Below are 14,151 nucleotides of genomic sequence, written 5' to 3'. Positions count from 1 at the left end.
CACGGCACGACATGCTCCTGGCTCTTCTTCACTTTAGCCACAGCTTGAAATTTCCCATTTCTGATGGCATCAGGCACAGGGGGAGGGTGGCCACAGTCTCCCCCAAACTGGCTGCCGGCCCAATCTCTGATGCCTGCCAGGCTTATGCTGAGGATGAGATAACATTACCTGGAAATTCACGTACTGTAACTTCTGTTTGCTGGGCTCCTGCCCATCTTTTTGTTCACTGTGCATCTGTAAGTAAAGCCGGACTTTCTGAGCATGCCTTTTGCCCTGGAAAACATAAGGATTGGTTTTATATCAGGATGCACCTTGGGATTCTCTTTTGAGATAAAAGGAGTAAGGAGCCTGGAATATAGCTTTGGGGGGAAAAAACCTGGGGAACTGCAATGTTTGGAGAATTCCTTAGCCATGAGAGAATATTGTCCCCATTTCACAACAGCAGCAATTGCTTGCCAGTTTAAAGTGCTTGCGGTTACCTCTAAAACATTAAATAGTTTGACCCCAGATACTTAAGAGACTGTTTCCTCCTCTGCCAGCCTGACCACTACCTAGGGTGTTTCTTCTTCGCATCCCAACAGTGGCCAAGGCATGGCTGGCTGGGATGCAGGGCGGCACGCAACTCTCCTTACAGAAGCTATTCTGTATGAGCCCCATCAGAATGAATGGGAGCCACAGAAGAGCTCTTCAGTGGCCTAGCACAGCTCCTGCACCTTTCTTGTCTTGTTTGGTGCAGGGCTTCCTCAGGCAATGTGTCTGCAGAGGCTCGAGTGTCCAGGCAGGACAATGAGAAGGGAGCGTGGCAACACAGACAGTTCAGAGGCTACTTGTCTCACAACGCCCGCAGCAGCTGATGCTAAAATGCTCAGGGGAAAACTTTCACAAGCTGGCTTAGAGAAGGGATTAAAACAAAGTGGCGCGGGATAAAGAAAAAGGGATACCACGCCTTTAGTATGTTGATTTCACTGGCCAAAACAATGTTATTAGCAATGAAACAAGACAAGTATTTTACTTGGGTTGGGGTGTGCGCCTCAGGAAAATTAATAACCGTGGCCCTAAATTAACATGTGTTCAGGGCTAGGAGAAGCAACTGTAATGCAGGACAGCATGAATATGCATCTTACATGGGATAATATTGTTACGGCTGTCAGGCGATGATGTAACCTGTTACTTGATCTTTTCCCAATGGGTAAAGATATTTCTTCAAAGGGCACAGATGGCTGGAACTGGTCTCTTCAATGAACAAATTTGGCTGGTGATTACAAGCTCATGGGGATTCTTAAGACTTGCCAGCCCATGGCGAAGTAGGGTTTTTGTGAGCATGACTTGGATCGCAACCCACAGAGACAGGTCTGAGTTTTTGCAAGTGGCTTTGAGGAGACAGCCCCCCCCCCATATGCTGCCTATTTTTGGAGAAAACCCCTTGGTTTTACTCTATCTATGTATCTATCTATGTATCTATCTATCATCTTTGTTTGTTGTTTGTTTGTAAGTTGCTTTGGGCTGCCCTGGGCAAGATAAAAGCAACTTAACAAATTTAATAAAATAAATAAAATAAATGAACTGTTTCAAAGTGCAACACTCTATGTCTGGGTGTCTGCCTACTCAGTTTGAATATTTATAAACAAACAGATATTCTAAAAATGCTACAGTTCTCTAGTGGTCTTTCCTCCCAAGAGAATTGAGCCTGTACAGTGGTGCCCCGCTAGACGAATGCCTCGCAAGACGAAAAACTCGCTAGACGAAGGCATTCGTCTAGCGGGAGGCTGCCCCGCAACACGAAAAAGTCTATGGGGCTGCCTCGCAAGACAAAAATTTTGCGTCCTTTTTTTTCTGTCTAACGAAAGCGCGGCTGTCATTGCCGCTTCGCTAGACGAAAAACCCACTAGACGAAAATTTTCACAGAACAAATTATTTTCGTCTAGCGGGGCACCACTGTACTGGCAAACACTGAAACGTCCTTTGCTAGGGGTTAAGGGTGGGGGGTGCTGGAAACACAACTGACATAAAGGTAAAGGGACCCCTGACCATTAGGTCCAGTCATGTCCAACTCTGGAGTTGCGGCGCTCATCTCGCGTTACTGGCCGAGGGAGCCGGCGTACAGCTTCTGGGTCATGTGGCCAGCATGACAAAGCCGCTTCTGGCGAACCAGAGCAGTGCACGGAAACGTTGTTTACCTTCCCACCGGAGCGGTCCCTATTTATCTACTTGCACTTTGACGTGCTTTCAAACTGCTAGGTGGGCAGGAGAGCTAGGACCGAGCAACGGGAGCTCACCCCGTCACGGGGATTCGAACTGCCGACCTTCTAATCAGCAAGTCCTAGGCACAGTGGTTTAAGCCACAGCGCCACCTGGGTCCCAACAACTGACATATCCCGCTCCGAAAGCTTACCTCATAGTGTGCAGCCCTTTGCGATTCAAACTGCAGTACAGCTCCGCAAACTTTGCAGAAGGTGTCTGTGCACAGTTCTTTCCTTGTCACTTCATCCAAAGTATCATCTAAATGAACGATTAAGGATATAGCAGTCAATAAAGCAGAGTCGTGATCCGATTACCTTTAGCGTTTAGCAGCCCACAATTTTGATCTTGGAACTGAGGGACCTATTTACTGGGCATCCATCATGATTTGTTTGCACATAAGTTAAGTCTTATCAAGGAATTGTTATCCCTCACTTTTCTTCCTACAAAAAGTCCGGGTTGCTTTTGTTCTTTTGAGGGTGTGCGTGCACAAGTGACAAACCCACTTTAACCAAATGTGTTGGTCTGCGTGTTAATCCAACTGGCAAAATAGTGTCCACCTCGAAACAGTCCTAGCCTAATTCCTATAACACCAGGGCTGTAACATCCAGCCTATTTTTTTTTCTTTTTCTATTTTTCTACTTAATCCTCCAACCCCTGTTCTGCGAAGCATCTAGCTCGATAAAGAGATACACAGAACTCCAAAGTTTGGGCATTGTTTTGTGAGATTTTGGTGTGTCTTAATTGGTATTGTCTGGTTGTGGGTTTTGTAGGTTCTACTTTCCTTACAGGTCAGCACAGCCTCAGGGGTTAATAAAGGCGGGCAGCTGCAGAGAGGACAAACCTTATGCTACAAAACCCATCACTTTTGGCATTTAGGAAATTGTAATAAATTAAGTGGCCCTTGGGTGTTGTGGACAAAGTTCAAGCACAGTAAGGATTCCTGCTTCTCGAGGACCATCTGAACTGGACCTTGGAGGTCTGTGGCAGATTTTGCGATACAGGCAACTCTTGTCCCAATGGAGGAGACTGAATTAAACCAGTTTCACTCATTACAGCTGCTAGGGGTGGGGAAACAGGTGATACTTAGATATGTGAAAAGTGATGTAAAGAAGCATGTACACTTATCTGAAGTGTCTACATGTCAGGTGTTTGCTGTGGAAAACACTGGTGTGCTACTGGTATTTCCCAAAGCAATCATAAGGGATTAGATACCACTAAGAGTAGACCCAGTGAAGTTAATGGGTGGAGGTTTAGTCATAATACAGGTGGTGAACATTTAGTGCAGGGGTTCCGTTCCTGGTCCCCGGACCCCACGCATGTTGGCAGAGTGCATATAAGCACGCCCACCCCTGTTTTGCCTTCTTCTGGGTCCAAAAGGACCCATACGTTGGCGACCGCATGTTAACTGGGCATGCCTAAAATGGCCCCCCACTTGTAATGCAGACTGTGCTGGTGAAAGGATTTGTTATTTGTATGACAGTGGACTGCCTTCCACCTCGTACTATGAGAAGATCAGGCTATGATGTGCATGAAGTGGTCCATTTTCAAAGCACTGGGGAAAGGATGAAAAATTAACACACACACACACACACACGGGAAGACAGAATTAGTGGGGAACGTGGAAAGAAAACTTGATTTCATGTTTGGAAACTTAACCACAGACACGGAGAGCTCAGCAGCCAGAATGAAGTCAAGATAGTGTGAAAAGTGGGGCATTATCAAGGCAAGCTATTCATGTTTTTGGCGGGGGTTTTCTGTTCTAACCATTCAGCAAACCCTAAGTCAGAAGATGCTGCTGATTAACAGAATGGCAGCTTCTGTAAGTTGGCTCCTTTTCCATCGACCAGTCCCAGAGTCCATCAGGCAGCTCCTCCTGCCCTCCCACTCTGGAGAGAAGAGCCTGGCGCAGGGACTGAATCACCAAGGGTCAAAGAAGCCTGCCACTTACACACCGAGATATCCCTGATTAAATAATAATAATAATAATAATAATAATAATAATAATAATAATAATAATAATAATAATATATTTATACCCCGCCCATCTGGCTGGGTTTCCCTAGCCACTCTGCGGCTTCCAACAGAACATTAAAATGCAACAATCTATTAAACATTAAAAGCCTCCCTAAACAGGGCTGCCTTCAGATGTCTTCTAAAAGTCAGGCAGTTGTTTTTCTCTTTGACATCTGGTGGGAGGGCGTTCCACAGGGCGGGTGCCACTACCAAGAAGGCCCTCTGCCTGGTTCCCTGTAACTTGGCTTCTCGTACTGAGGGAACCGCCGGAAGGCCCTCGGCACTGGACCTCAGTGTCCGGGCAGAACGATGAGGGTGGACACGCTCCTTCAAGTATAGGCCTACTGGGACAAGGCTGTTTCGGACTTTAAAGGTCAGCAACAACATTTTGAATTGTGCTTGGAAATGTACTGGGAGCCAATGTAGATCTTTCAAGACCAGTGTTATGTCGTCTCAGCGGCCGCTCCCAGTCACCAGTCTAGCTGCCGCATTCTGGATTAGTTGTAGTTTCCGGGTCACCTTCAAAGGTAGCCCCACACAGAGCGCATTGCAGTAATCCAAGCGAGAGATAACTAGAGCATGCACCACTCTGGCGAGACAGTCCGCGGGCAGGTAGGGTCTTAGCCTGTGTACCAAATGGAGCTGGCAGACAGCTGCCCTGGATACAGAATTAACCTGTGCCTCCATGGACAGCTGTGAGTCCAAAATGACTCCCAGGCTGCGCACCTGGTCCTTCAGGGGCACGGTTACCCCATTCAGGACCAGGGAGTCCTCCACACCTGCCCGCCTCCTGTCCCCCCAAAACAGTACTCCTGTCTTGTCAGGATTCAACCTCAATCTGTTAGTTGCCATCCATCCTCCAACCACCTCCAGACACTCACACAGGACCTTCACCGCCTTCACTGGTTCTGATTTGAAAGAGAGGTAGAGCTGGGTATCATCCACATACTGATGAACTCCCAGCCCAAACCCCCTGATGATCTCTCCCAGTGGCTACATGTAGATGTTGAAAAGCATGGGCGAGAGGACAGAACCCAGAGGTACCCCACAAGTGAGAGCCCAGGGGTCTGAACACTCATCCCCTACCACCACTTTCTGGACAAGGTCCCGGAGAAAGGAGCGGAACCACTATATAACAGTGTCCCCAGCTTATGCCTCTATTTTTATAATACGAGGCCACTGTCTGAAAACTGTCTGAAAAACTCTGTGTAACTGTAATAAAAATAAGTGTCATTTTATCCTCCAAACTCACAAGTTAAATTTTGCAAGGATTATGGATTTCTACTTCACTTTCCGAGTCTTTCAAGGTTCAGTTCATACGCTACTTCTCATAATCGTGAGGTCAAAGAAATATTTCTAAAAAAACGAGCCTCTGAGAAAATGACCCCTAGTTATACACCAAAAGTGTGTAAAATGCTCCTGAAATTTTTACTGCTATAACTTAACTGTTAATGGGGCCACAGGCTTATCTAGTTTTGTAACATGTGGTATTCTAATATTAAGTGTGTACTGTTGTTTTTTAACACTGCTGCAATGAGTTGCAAATCTTTTGTTCTTTGCCATTGATACCAGGTTAGTTACAGACCTGTGTGTTTATATTTTTAAAATGGATTAATGCTAGGGTTTATGACTGGAATGTTCAGACAGGTACACATATATACATTAAATGTCTGGCTCGGTCTTGATTATTACCTGAAGCTGAATCATTTCCACGTCTCTACTGACTTGTTTACAAATTAGCTTAATAAAGAATCATGCATAGATTCAGGGCTCCTCCAGATGGTCTGTTTATTGAGCATCCTAATTTGCTTGCACAAAGCTATATAGAGGCTAGTCTTGACTGAATATTTGTTCTGATTTGCTTGCAGGGAGGTTAAATGACAAAGAGAATTCATCCTGAATTCATCCCAGCTTGCTTGCATGGTGGTTTTACTTCTTCCTAATAATCATTTGTTTATCCCACGCTTTTCAGTGCATTTCCCCATCAGTTTCCTAGCTGCAAAAACCGCAACTTAAAGTGGATTCGTTGCAATTGGGGCAACAGAGTGCTTGAATGATTGATTCATTGATTTTATATGCCGCACTTCACCCAAAGATCTCAGGGCAGTTCACAAGATAAAAATACAAGCACAAATAAATAGCAGAACAGCAACTTCCACTCCCACAAACACATTCATAGAATCATAGAATCATAGAGTTGGAAGAGACCACAAGGGCCATCCAGTCCAACCCCCTGCCAAGCAGGAAGCACCATCAAAGCATTCCTGACAGATGGCTGTCAAGCCTCCGCTTAATGACCTCCAAAGAAGGAGACTCCACCACAATCCTTGGCAGCAAATTCCACTGTCGGACAGCTCTTACTGTCAGGAAGTTCTTCCTAATGTTTAGGTGGTATCTTCTTTCTTGTAGTTTGTATCCATTGCCCCGTGTCCGCTTCTCTGGAGCAGCAGAAAACAACCTTTCTCCCTCCTCTATATGACATCCTTTGATATATTTGAACATGGCTATCATAACACCCCTTAACCTTCTCTTCTCCAGGCTAAACATACCCAGCATTCAAAAGCCCATGGAATATTAATCAGCCCAAGGCCTGGTTGCAGAGGAACATCTTAATCCAATTTAATTGAGCAAAGCTAAATTTCTGGTGTGTGCCTGAATGCCTGCTCCAAAATACCAACAGTCTGCAGGAGATCTTCAAAAGGTGGATGTGAATAAAAAGCAAGTAACTCAACAGCTTAAGGACAGTCTCAAATTGCAAGATGGAGTGCAATTTGCCCACAGGGGTTAATAAGGGGCAACTATCTCTCTCTGCAGGGATGTGGGTGGCGCTGTGGGTTAAACCACTGAACCTACGGCTTGCTGATCAGAAGGTCGGCGGTTCGAATCCCTGCAACGGGGTGAGCTCCTGTTGTTCGGTCCCAGCTCCTGCCCACCTAGCAGTTCGAAAGCACGTCAAAGTGCAAGTAGATAAATAGGTACCACTCCAGTGGGAAGGTAAATGGCATTTCCGTGCGCTGCTCTGGTTCGCCAGAAGCGGCTTAGTCATGCTGCCACATGACCCGGAAGCTGTACGCCGGCTCCCTTGGCCAATAAAGCGAGATGAGCGCTGCAACTCCAGAGTTGGACATGACTGGACCTAATGGTCAGGGGTCCCTTTACCTTTTATCTCTCTCTGCACCCCATTGCATGTACCCAGTTCCAGAAGGAAAAACCATGCCACTTTTATATATTCTTCTCTCCTTGCTTTGCAGTGCTGAGGGAACATAAACACCAATTATAGCTCCAGAGGTCTTTTGTCACTGAAGGACAGGGGAGCTGACACACTAGTTTCTGTCATACAGAAAAGAACATGGCAGCTGGGATATTCCAGCAGCAGCACTGCCTTGTCAAAGAGGCCAGAAAGCAGAGAGAAGAATAGATGCTCAATCTGTATACTAATGACTGGCAGCTGCACAGAGGCAAACCTCACATGGCACCTTGTCACAAAAACCATAACTTGCCATTTAGGAAACTGTAATGAATGAAGTGGCCCTTGGGCGTTAGGATCCGCAATGTGTCCTCTCTGCAGGAGATCTTCAAAAGGTGGATGTAAATAAAAAGCAAGTAACTCAATACCTTAAGGACTGTCTCTGCCCATATTAACTGACCCGGACCCTGCACTTGTCATTTGAGGCCCTTCTCTACGTTCCCCCCATCCCAGTTTGGAGGGCAGCAACAAGTGAAAGGGCCTTTTCTGTGGTGGCTCCTTGATTGTGGAAGAAGAAGAGTTTGGATTTGATATCCCGCTTGATCACTACCCAAAGGAGTCTCAAAGCGGCTAACATTCTCCTTTCCCTTCCTCCCCCACAACAAACACCCTGTGAGGTGAGTGGGGCTGAGAGACTTCAAAGAAGTGTGACTAGCCCAAGGTCACCCAGCAGCTGCATGTGGAGGAGCGGAGACGCGAACCCGGTTCACCAGATTATAAGGCTACCGCTCTTAACCACTACACCACACTGGCTCGCCTGGCACCATTATTACATGTCTTTAGACACCAGGCAAAAACATTCCTCCTTACCCAGGCGGCAAAGTACAAAAAGATAACTTGTAGCACAGAAACAGCTGAATGCCAACTCAATCTACTAGCTCCAATGCAGCTGCAACATTGCCAACCAGCACCCAGCAAACCACACAATCTAGTTCTAACCTACCAATCTGCTCTTCTTACATATGCCAAATTCTCTGAGCCAGTATATCTAGAGTTGTTATGTCCTTGCCTGGAGATCCTATCTCAGGCTTCCTCAACCTTGGCCCTCCAGATGTTTTGAGACTACAATTCCCATCATCCCTGACCACTGGTCCTGCTAGCTGGGGATCATGGGAGCTGTAGGCCAAAAACACATGGAGGCCCGAGGTTGAGGAAGCCTGTCCTAGCTATTTCTTAAATGGCTTCACACCAGCAGCCATCTTTGTGTTGCCTGCCCCCAACTACACTCCTCCATGCTGTATCATGCAGAACACTTTTATATATAAAAAAAGAAAAACCCACAGCAAGTGGAGGAAGAGAATGAACATGGGAACCAGTGGGGGAGCAGTGTGTTTATGTGGGTGTCTTTGCACATGCCTCGAGGCAACATGTGACGATATCCAGCTGAAGCCCAAAATCCATTTACGTGGATAAAGATTCAATGGGAGTCAATGGCTTTATGTAAACGAACATAAATCAAAATTGAAGTTTCAAATTTAAAATAAAGTACCTGAATATGAGGACTTGCTTGTAAAAACAAGTTCTAAATTGTTATCCAGAATATAGCTTTCCCCCCAAGATCAGCCAGATATGAAAGCTAGTAACTGCTCAAATCTACTTCTACAAAGTCTATTCAGAGGTAAGCCCCACTGAATTTAAAATTATAGAATTGCAGTGTTGTCAGGGACCCCGAGGATCATCTAGTCCAATCCCCTGCAATGCAGAAATCTTTTGTCCAGCGTAGGGCTTGAACCCACAACCCTGAGATTGTCATGCTCCGTCAACTAAGCCATCTCAGTCCAACCAGCAGGACTCGCTCCAAAGTACAGTAGATACTTATTCTGCAAGGTTACGTATGGACAACCACAGGGCAGAGTTGCAGAGTGAAACATTCAGGTGCCAATCTACAAATGCACATTCACATCAGATTAATTAAAAACTTTTCGATCAGTTGACAAGCTGGCCCTAATTGGGCACTTAGGGGAAGAAAACATTTCAATGAGTTAAACAGGGATCATCATTCCACTTCCCTTCTCACACAAGAGGGGATGCTTCTTCTAAGTGGTACATGTGGTATGTCTCATTTTAAAACAAGAAAGAATGCTTTCCTTTAAGATTATTGTGTTATTTGTATGCAAATCTATGCAGATTTTATTAATACCCATACCATGCTCACGAGGCAATGGCCATGTATAATTATTTTTAATTATTAAAACTTTAATTCAGCTTAGCATATTCTTCTTCACATCCACATTGGTCTGGTTTGAATACCATGGCAAACCATGGTTTAGCATTAGGAACAAGGTATGGGGAGCTTTGGTCTCACGCGGCTCTGTTCCCCTTCGAAAGCAAGATCAGAAACTTTTGCTTCCCATGATGATTAACCACATTTTTAACATTATGTCCGAACCCTGAATGTTGCTTATGATTGTACACTTACGGATAATCTGCTTCACCAAGCAGCTTTGACATTTAATAGATTTAAACTGGAGAGGGACGCACAGGCCCAAGCTTGCCTCTGATTAATTTCGAAAATATCTGAGATCTTCCAGTCCCTTGTGCACCCCTTGTGTTACATGCAGCAGCAGAACCAAGATGGAAGGGTTGGGGGTTCTGAATACCAGTTACAGGGAGTACTACTGCCCTCAGACTTCTCGGCTTCTTGTAGGCATCTGGTTGGCCACTGAAGAAAACAGGATGCTGAATTTGTATAAAATTTATTAAATTTTTCAAAACACACAATAAAAAACTACACAACAACATAACTACACTACAAAAAAGAAACCTAAAAAACAAAACAAAGAAAAATAAAAACAATCAAAAAACAATACAATGCATAAAAGACAAAAACAAAATTTTTCTAACTTTTATATTCTTGTTTCTAATCTTATTATAGAACTTCCCCCGCTCCCTTATCTGCGTTCTTAGTAAATCTATTTTAGCAGTTTCTTAACCAATGTAATTAACAGTCATAATAATGCTTATTAGTTAACCTTTGTTGTCTCTATCTCAAATTCTTAAAAGTAACACATCAATAGCAACATCTTGTTTAATCATATTATAATATCTTCTTCTACTATTCACTCTTTCCTTCTTATATCCTAATATCTAACATTCTATAGCTTATGCCTATATTTCAGCTGCTTGCACTCAAACAACCAGTCTTTCACGATATTTCAGATAGTCCTTAAATTTCTTCCAATCTTCTTGCACCACCTCCTCCCTCTGGTCACGTAGCTTCCCGGTCAGCTCTGCGAGTTCCATATAGTCTATTGTCTTTATTTGCCATTCCTCTACAGTCGGTAACTCCTCACTCTTCCAGTATTTCGCGATTAGGATTCTTGCGGCCGTTGTGGCATACATAAAGAACACTTTATCTTTTCTATGTATCTCATGGTTGGAGATGCCCAATAGGAAGGCCTCTGGTCTTTTAGAAAATGTGTATTTAAACACTCTTTTCAACTCGTTGTATATCTTCTCCCAGAAGTCCTTAACCTTTGGGCACGTCCACCACATGTGATAGAAGGTACCTTCTACTTTCTTACATTTCCAACATTCATTAGTCAATCCATGATACATCTTAGCTAATTTAACTGGTGTCAAATACCATCTGTAAATCATCTTCATTATGTTTTCTTTTAACAAATTACATGCAGTAAATTTTATACCTTCCCTCCACAATCTTTCCCAATCTGAAAACAAAATATTATGTCCCACATCCTTTGCCCAATCAATCATTGCGGATTTTACCAGTTCATCTTTCGTATACCACTCCAACAACAAATTATACATCCTGGAGAGATTTTTGGAGTTTGTGTCCAAAAGTTCTGTTTCCAACTTAGATTTTTCTACCTGAAAGCCAACTTTCTTATCTATTTTAAAGACTTCATTTACTTGATAATATTGCAGCCAATCATACACCCCTTCCTTTACTTGGTCATAGCTTTTTAACTTAAAGCTTTGACCTTCTTGTTGTAATATATCTGCATATTTCAGCCATTTCGCAGGCATGTTGGGTCTTTTATGAGCCTTCGCCTCAACTGGAGAAATCCAGTTAGGGGTCTTTCTCTCCAATAAGTCTTTATTACGCAGCCAAACCTGATACAAGGCATTTCTAATTATATGATTTTTAAATGCCTTATGAGCCTTTACTTTGTCGTACCACAGGTAAGCGTGCCATCCAAACACATTATCATGTCCTTCCAAATCCAACAGATCTGTATTTTCCAGCTTAAACCAGTCCTTTAGCCAACAAAAGGCAGCTGCTTCAAAGTACAACCGCAAGTCCGGTAGGGAAAAACCCCCTCTCTCTTTAGAGTCAATAAGAATCTTGTATTTAATTCTCGGTTTTTTCCCTTGCCAAATAAATTTCGATAAATCCTTTTGCCATTTCCTAAAACAGTCTAACTTATCTATAATAGGTATGACTTGAAACAGGAACAACATCCTTGGTAATACGTTCATTTTGATGGCCGCTATTCTGCCCATAAGGGATAACTTTAACCTAGTCCATGTTTCCAGGTCCTTTTTTATCTCCTGCCATAATTTTTCATAATTGTCCTTGAACAGGTTTATATTTTTTGGAGTCAGATTAACCCCCAGATATTTGACCTTTTTAACAAAGTTCAATCCAGTCAGGTCTTGTAATCTTTGAATCTGCGATGGTGACATATTTTTTGTCAACACTTTAGTTTTGGCTTTATTCAATTTAAATCCTGCTACTCTTCCAAAGTTTTCAATTGTCTCCAACACTCTGGTCACACTGCTTTCTGGTTCTTGTAGAGATAACACCAAATCATCTGCGAAGGCTTTAAGTTTATACTCCTTTTCTCCCACCCTTATTCCTTTTATCGTATTGTCCAATCTAATCATATTCAAAAGAACTTCCAGGACCGTGATAAATAGCAGTGGGGAGACCGGGCACCCCTGTCTCGTTCCTTTTTCAATTCTAATCTCTTTCGATATTACACTGTTGATTATTATTTTAGCCTTTTGTTCTGTGTAAATAGCATTGATGCCATTTAGAAATCTTGGACCAACTCCCATCTTTTCCAAGTTTTTCTTCATAAAACACCAAGAGATATTATCAAAGGCCTTCTCTGCATCAATGAAAATAAGTAGAGCATCTGTATTTATCTTTTTTTCAAGTCTTTCCAGTATATCCACAATATTTCTTGTATTGCTACTGATGTGTCTTCCAGGTAAAAAACCTGCTTGATCCTTGTGGATATAATCTTTCAGTACTCCTTTCAGTCTAGAGGCCATCACATTTGCAAATATTTTATAGTCCACGTTTAAGAGTGAGATTGGTCGATAACTTTTCATTTGGGTGCCATCTGAATCTGGTTTTAAAATTAGTGTAATATACGCCTCCTTCCATGAGTCGGGTGCCCTGTCTCCCTCCAATATTCCATTACAAACATCTTTCAAAGGCTGGATCAACCAATCCTTTAACACTTTGTAATATTTTGCTGTAAGTCCATCAGGTCCTGGGGCCTTTCCAATCTGCATATTACTAATTGCCTCTTCCAATTCGAAAGTCGATATCGGGTGGTTGAGTATTTTTGCTTTTTCTTCTGGGACTCTTTGCAAACCATTTTTATCCAAGAATTGTACAATATCTTTCTCTTCCACATTATCTTTTTTATATAGAAGTTTGAAAATTTTTTGAAAACAATTTCTTATCTCTTCTGGATTCTCTATTGTTTTGTCATTAATCTTCAAACTGGTGATGGTGTTCAATTTCTGTCTCTTTTTCAGCTGCCATGCCAGCAATTTTCCACACTTATTTGCTGAATCAAATGTTCTTTGTTTCATCAATTTAATTTTCCATTCAATTTCCTGATTTAAAATCTTAGAGTATTGGGACTGTAGTATTTTTATTTCTTTCTGAATAAATTGGTTTTTCGGGTGTCCTCTCAACTTCTTCTCTTTTTCTTTTAATTGTTGCAAGATTCTTTCCTTTTCCAAATTTTGTTGTTTCTTTTTATTTGCTTTTTCCCTTATGAGGAACCCTCTCATAACTGCTTTACCAGCGTCCCATACTATTCTTTTCTCCACCTCTGTATTTAAATTTAATTGGAAATATTCTCTCATCTTTTTAGCTGCTTCTTCTGCTAGCTTGGTATCTCTTAATAACGCATCATCCATTCTCCACCGAAATGAATCCTTAGAGTAGATTTTAAAGTCCACCTGTACTGCGTTGTGATCAGAGCACGTCTTAGGGCAAATTTCTGCCTTTTGGATTTTAGGTACCAGACTTCTAGAAGCCCAGACATAATCTAGCCTCGACCATGACTGCTGCGGTTCAGAGAAATAAGTTGCTTCCTTTTCTGTTGGGTTTTTCAGCCTCCAAGTATCAATCAAGTCCAAATTCTCAATCATTCTGAAAAAGGTTTTTGGCAATTTGCCTTCATTTGTAATCTTAGATCTCCGAGATCTATTCATCATTGTAGAGACCGCTCCGTTAAAGTCTCCCAAACAAATTAAATTATAATCCAAATAGTCCATCAGCAGATCATGTATTTTTTTGTAGAAATCTGATTTTCCTTCATTTGGTGCGTAGAGTCCCAGTATTAAAATTTTTTCGCCTTGTACTGTAATTTCTATTGCAGTGAATCTTCCTTCCTCATCTTTAAATAGGTGCCTTGGATTGTAATTCTCTTTTGCAT

General features: G+C 42.7%; 1 protein-coding gene across 2 annotated transcripts in view; it reads right to left on the bottom strand.

Annotated features, from left to right (window-relative positions):
- The window catches only part of LOC117058976 (zinc finger matrin-type protein 1-like), a 32,451-nt gene that overhangs the window by 7,919 nt on the left and 10,381 nt on the right, over positions 1-14,151 (bottom strand). For both annotated transcript variants that reach the window (XM_033170405.1, XM_033170407.1), the window contains exons 2-3: positions 2,393-2,499; positions 169-273 (exon numbers count right to left, since the gene is read on the bottom strand). In XM_033170405.1, coding sequence (XP_033026296.1) covers positions 169-273; positions 2,393-2,499 — 212 coding nt within the window. The remainder of the gene's footprint in view (positions 1-168; positions 274-2,392; positions 2,500-14,151) is intronic.

Source organism: Lacerta agilis, chromosome 14, assembly GCF_009819535.1.
Source record: "Lacerta agilis isolate rLacAgi1 chromosome 14, rLacAgi1.pri, whole genome shotgun sequence".
Taxonomy (NCBI): Eukaryota; Metazoa; Chordata; class Lepidosauria; order Squamata; family Lacertidae; genus Lacerta; species Lacerta agilis.
Note: the sequence above shows the minus strand (reverse complement) of the source record. Positions and strands in the feature narration are given on the sequence as shown.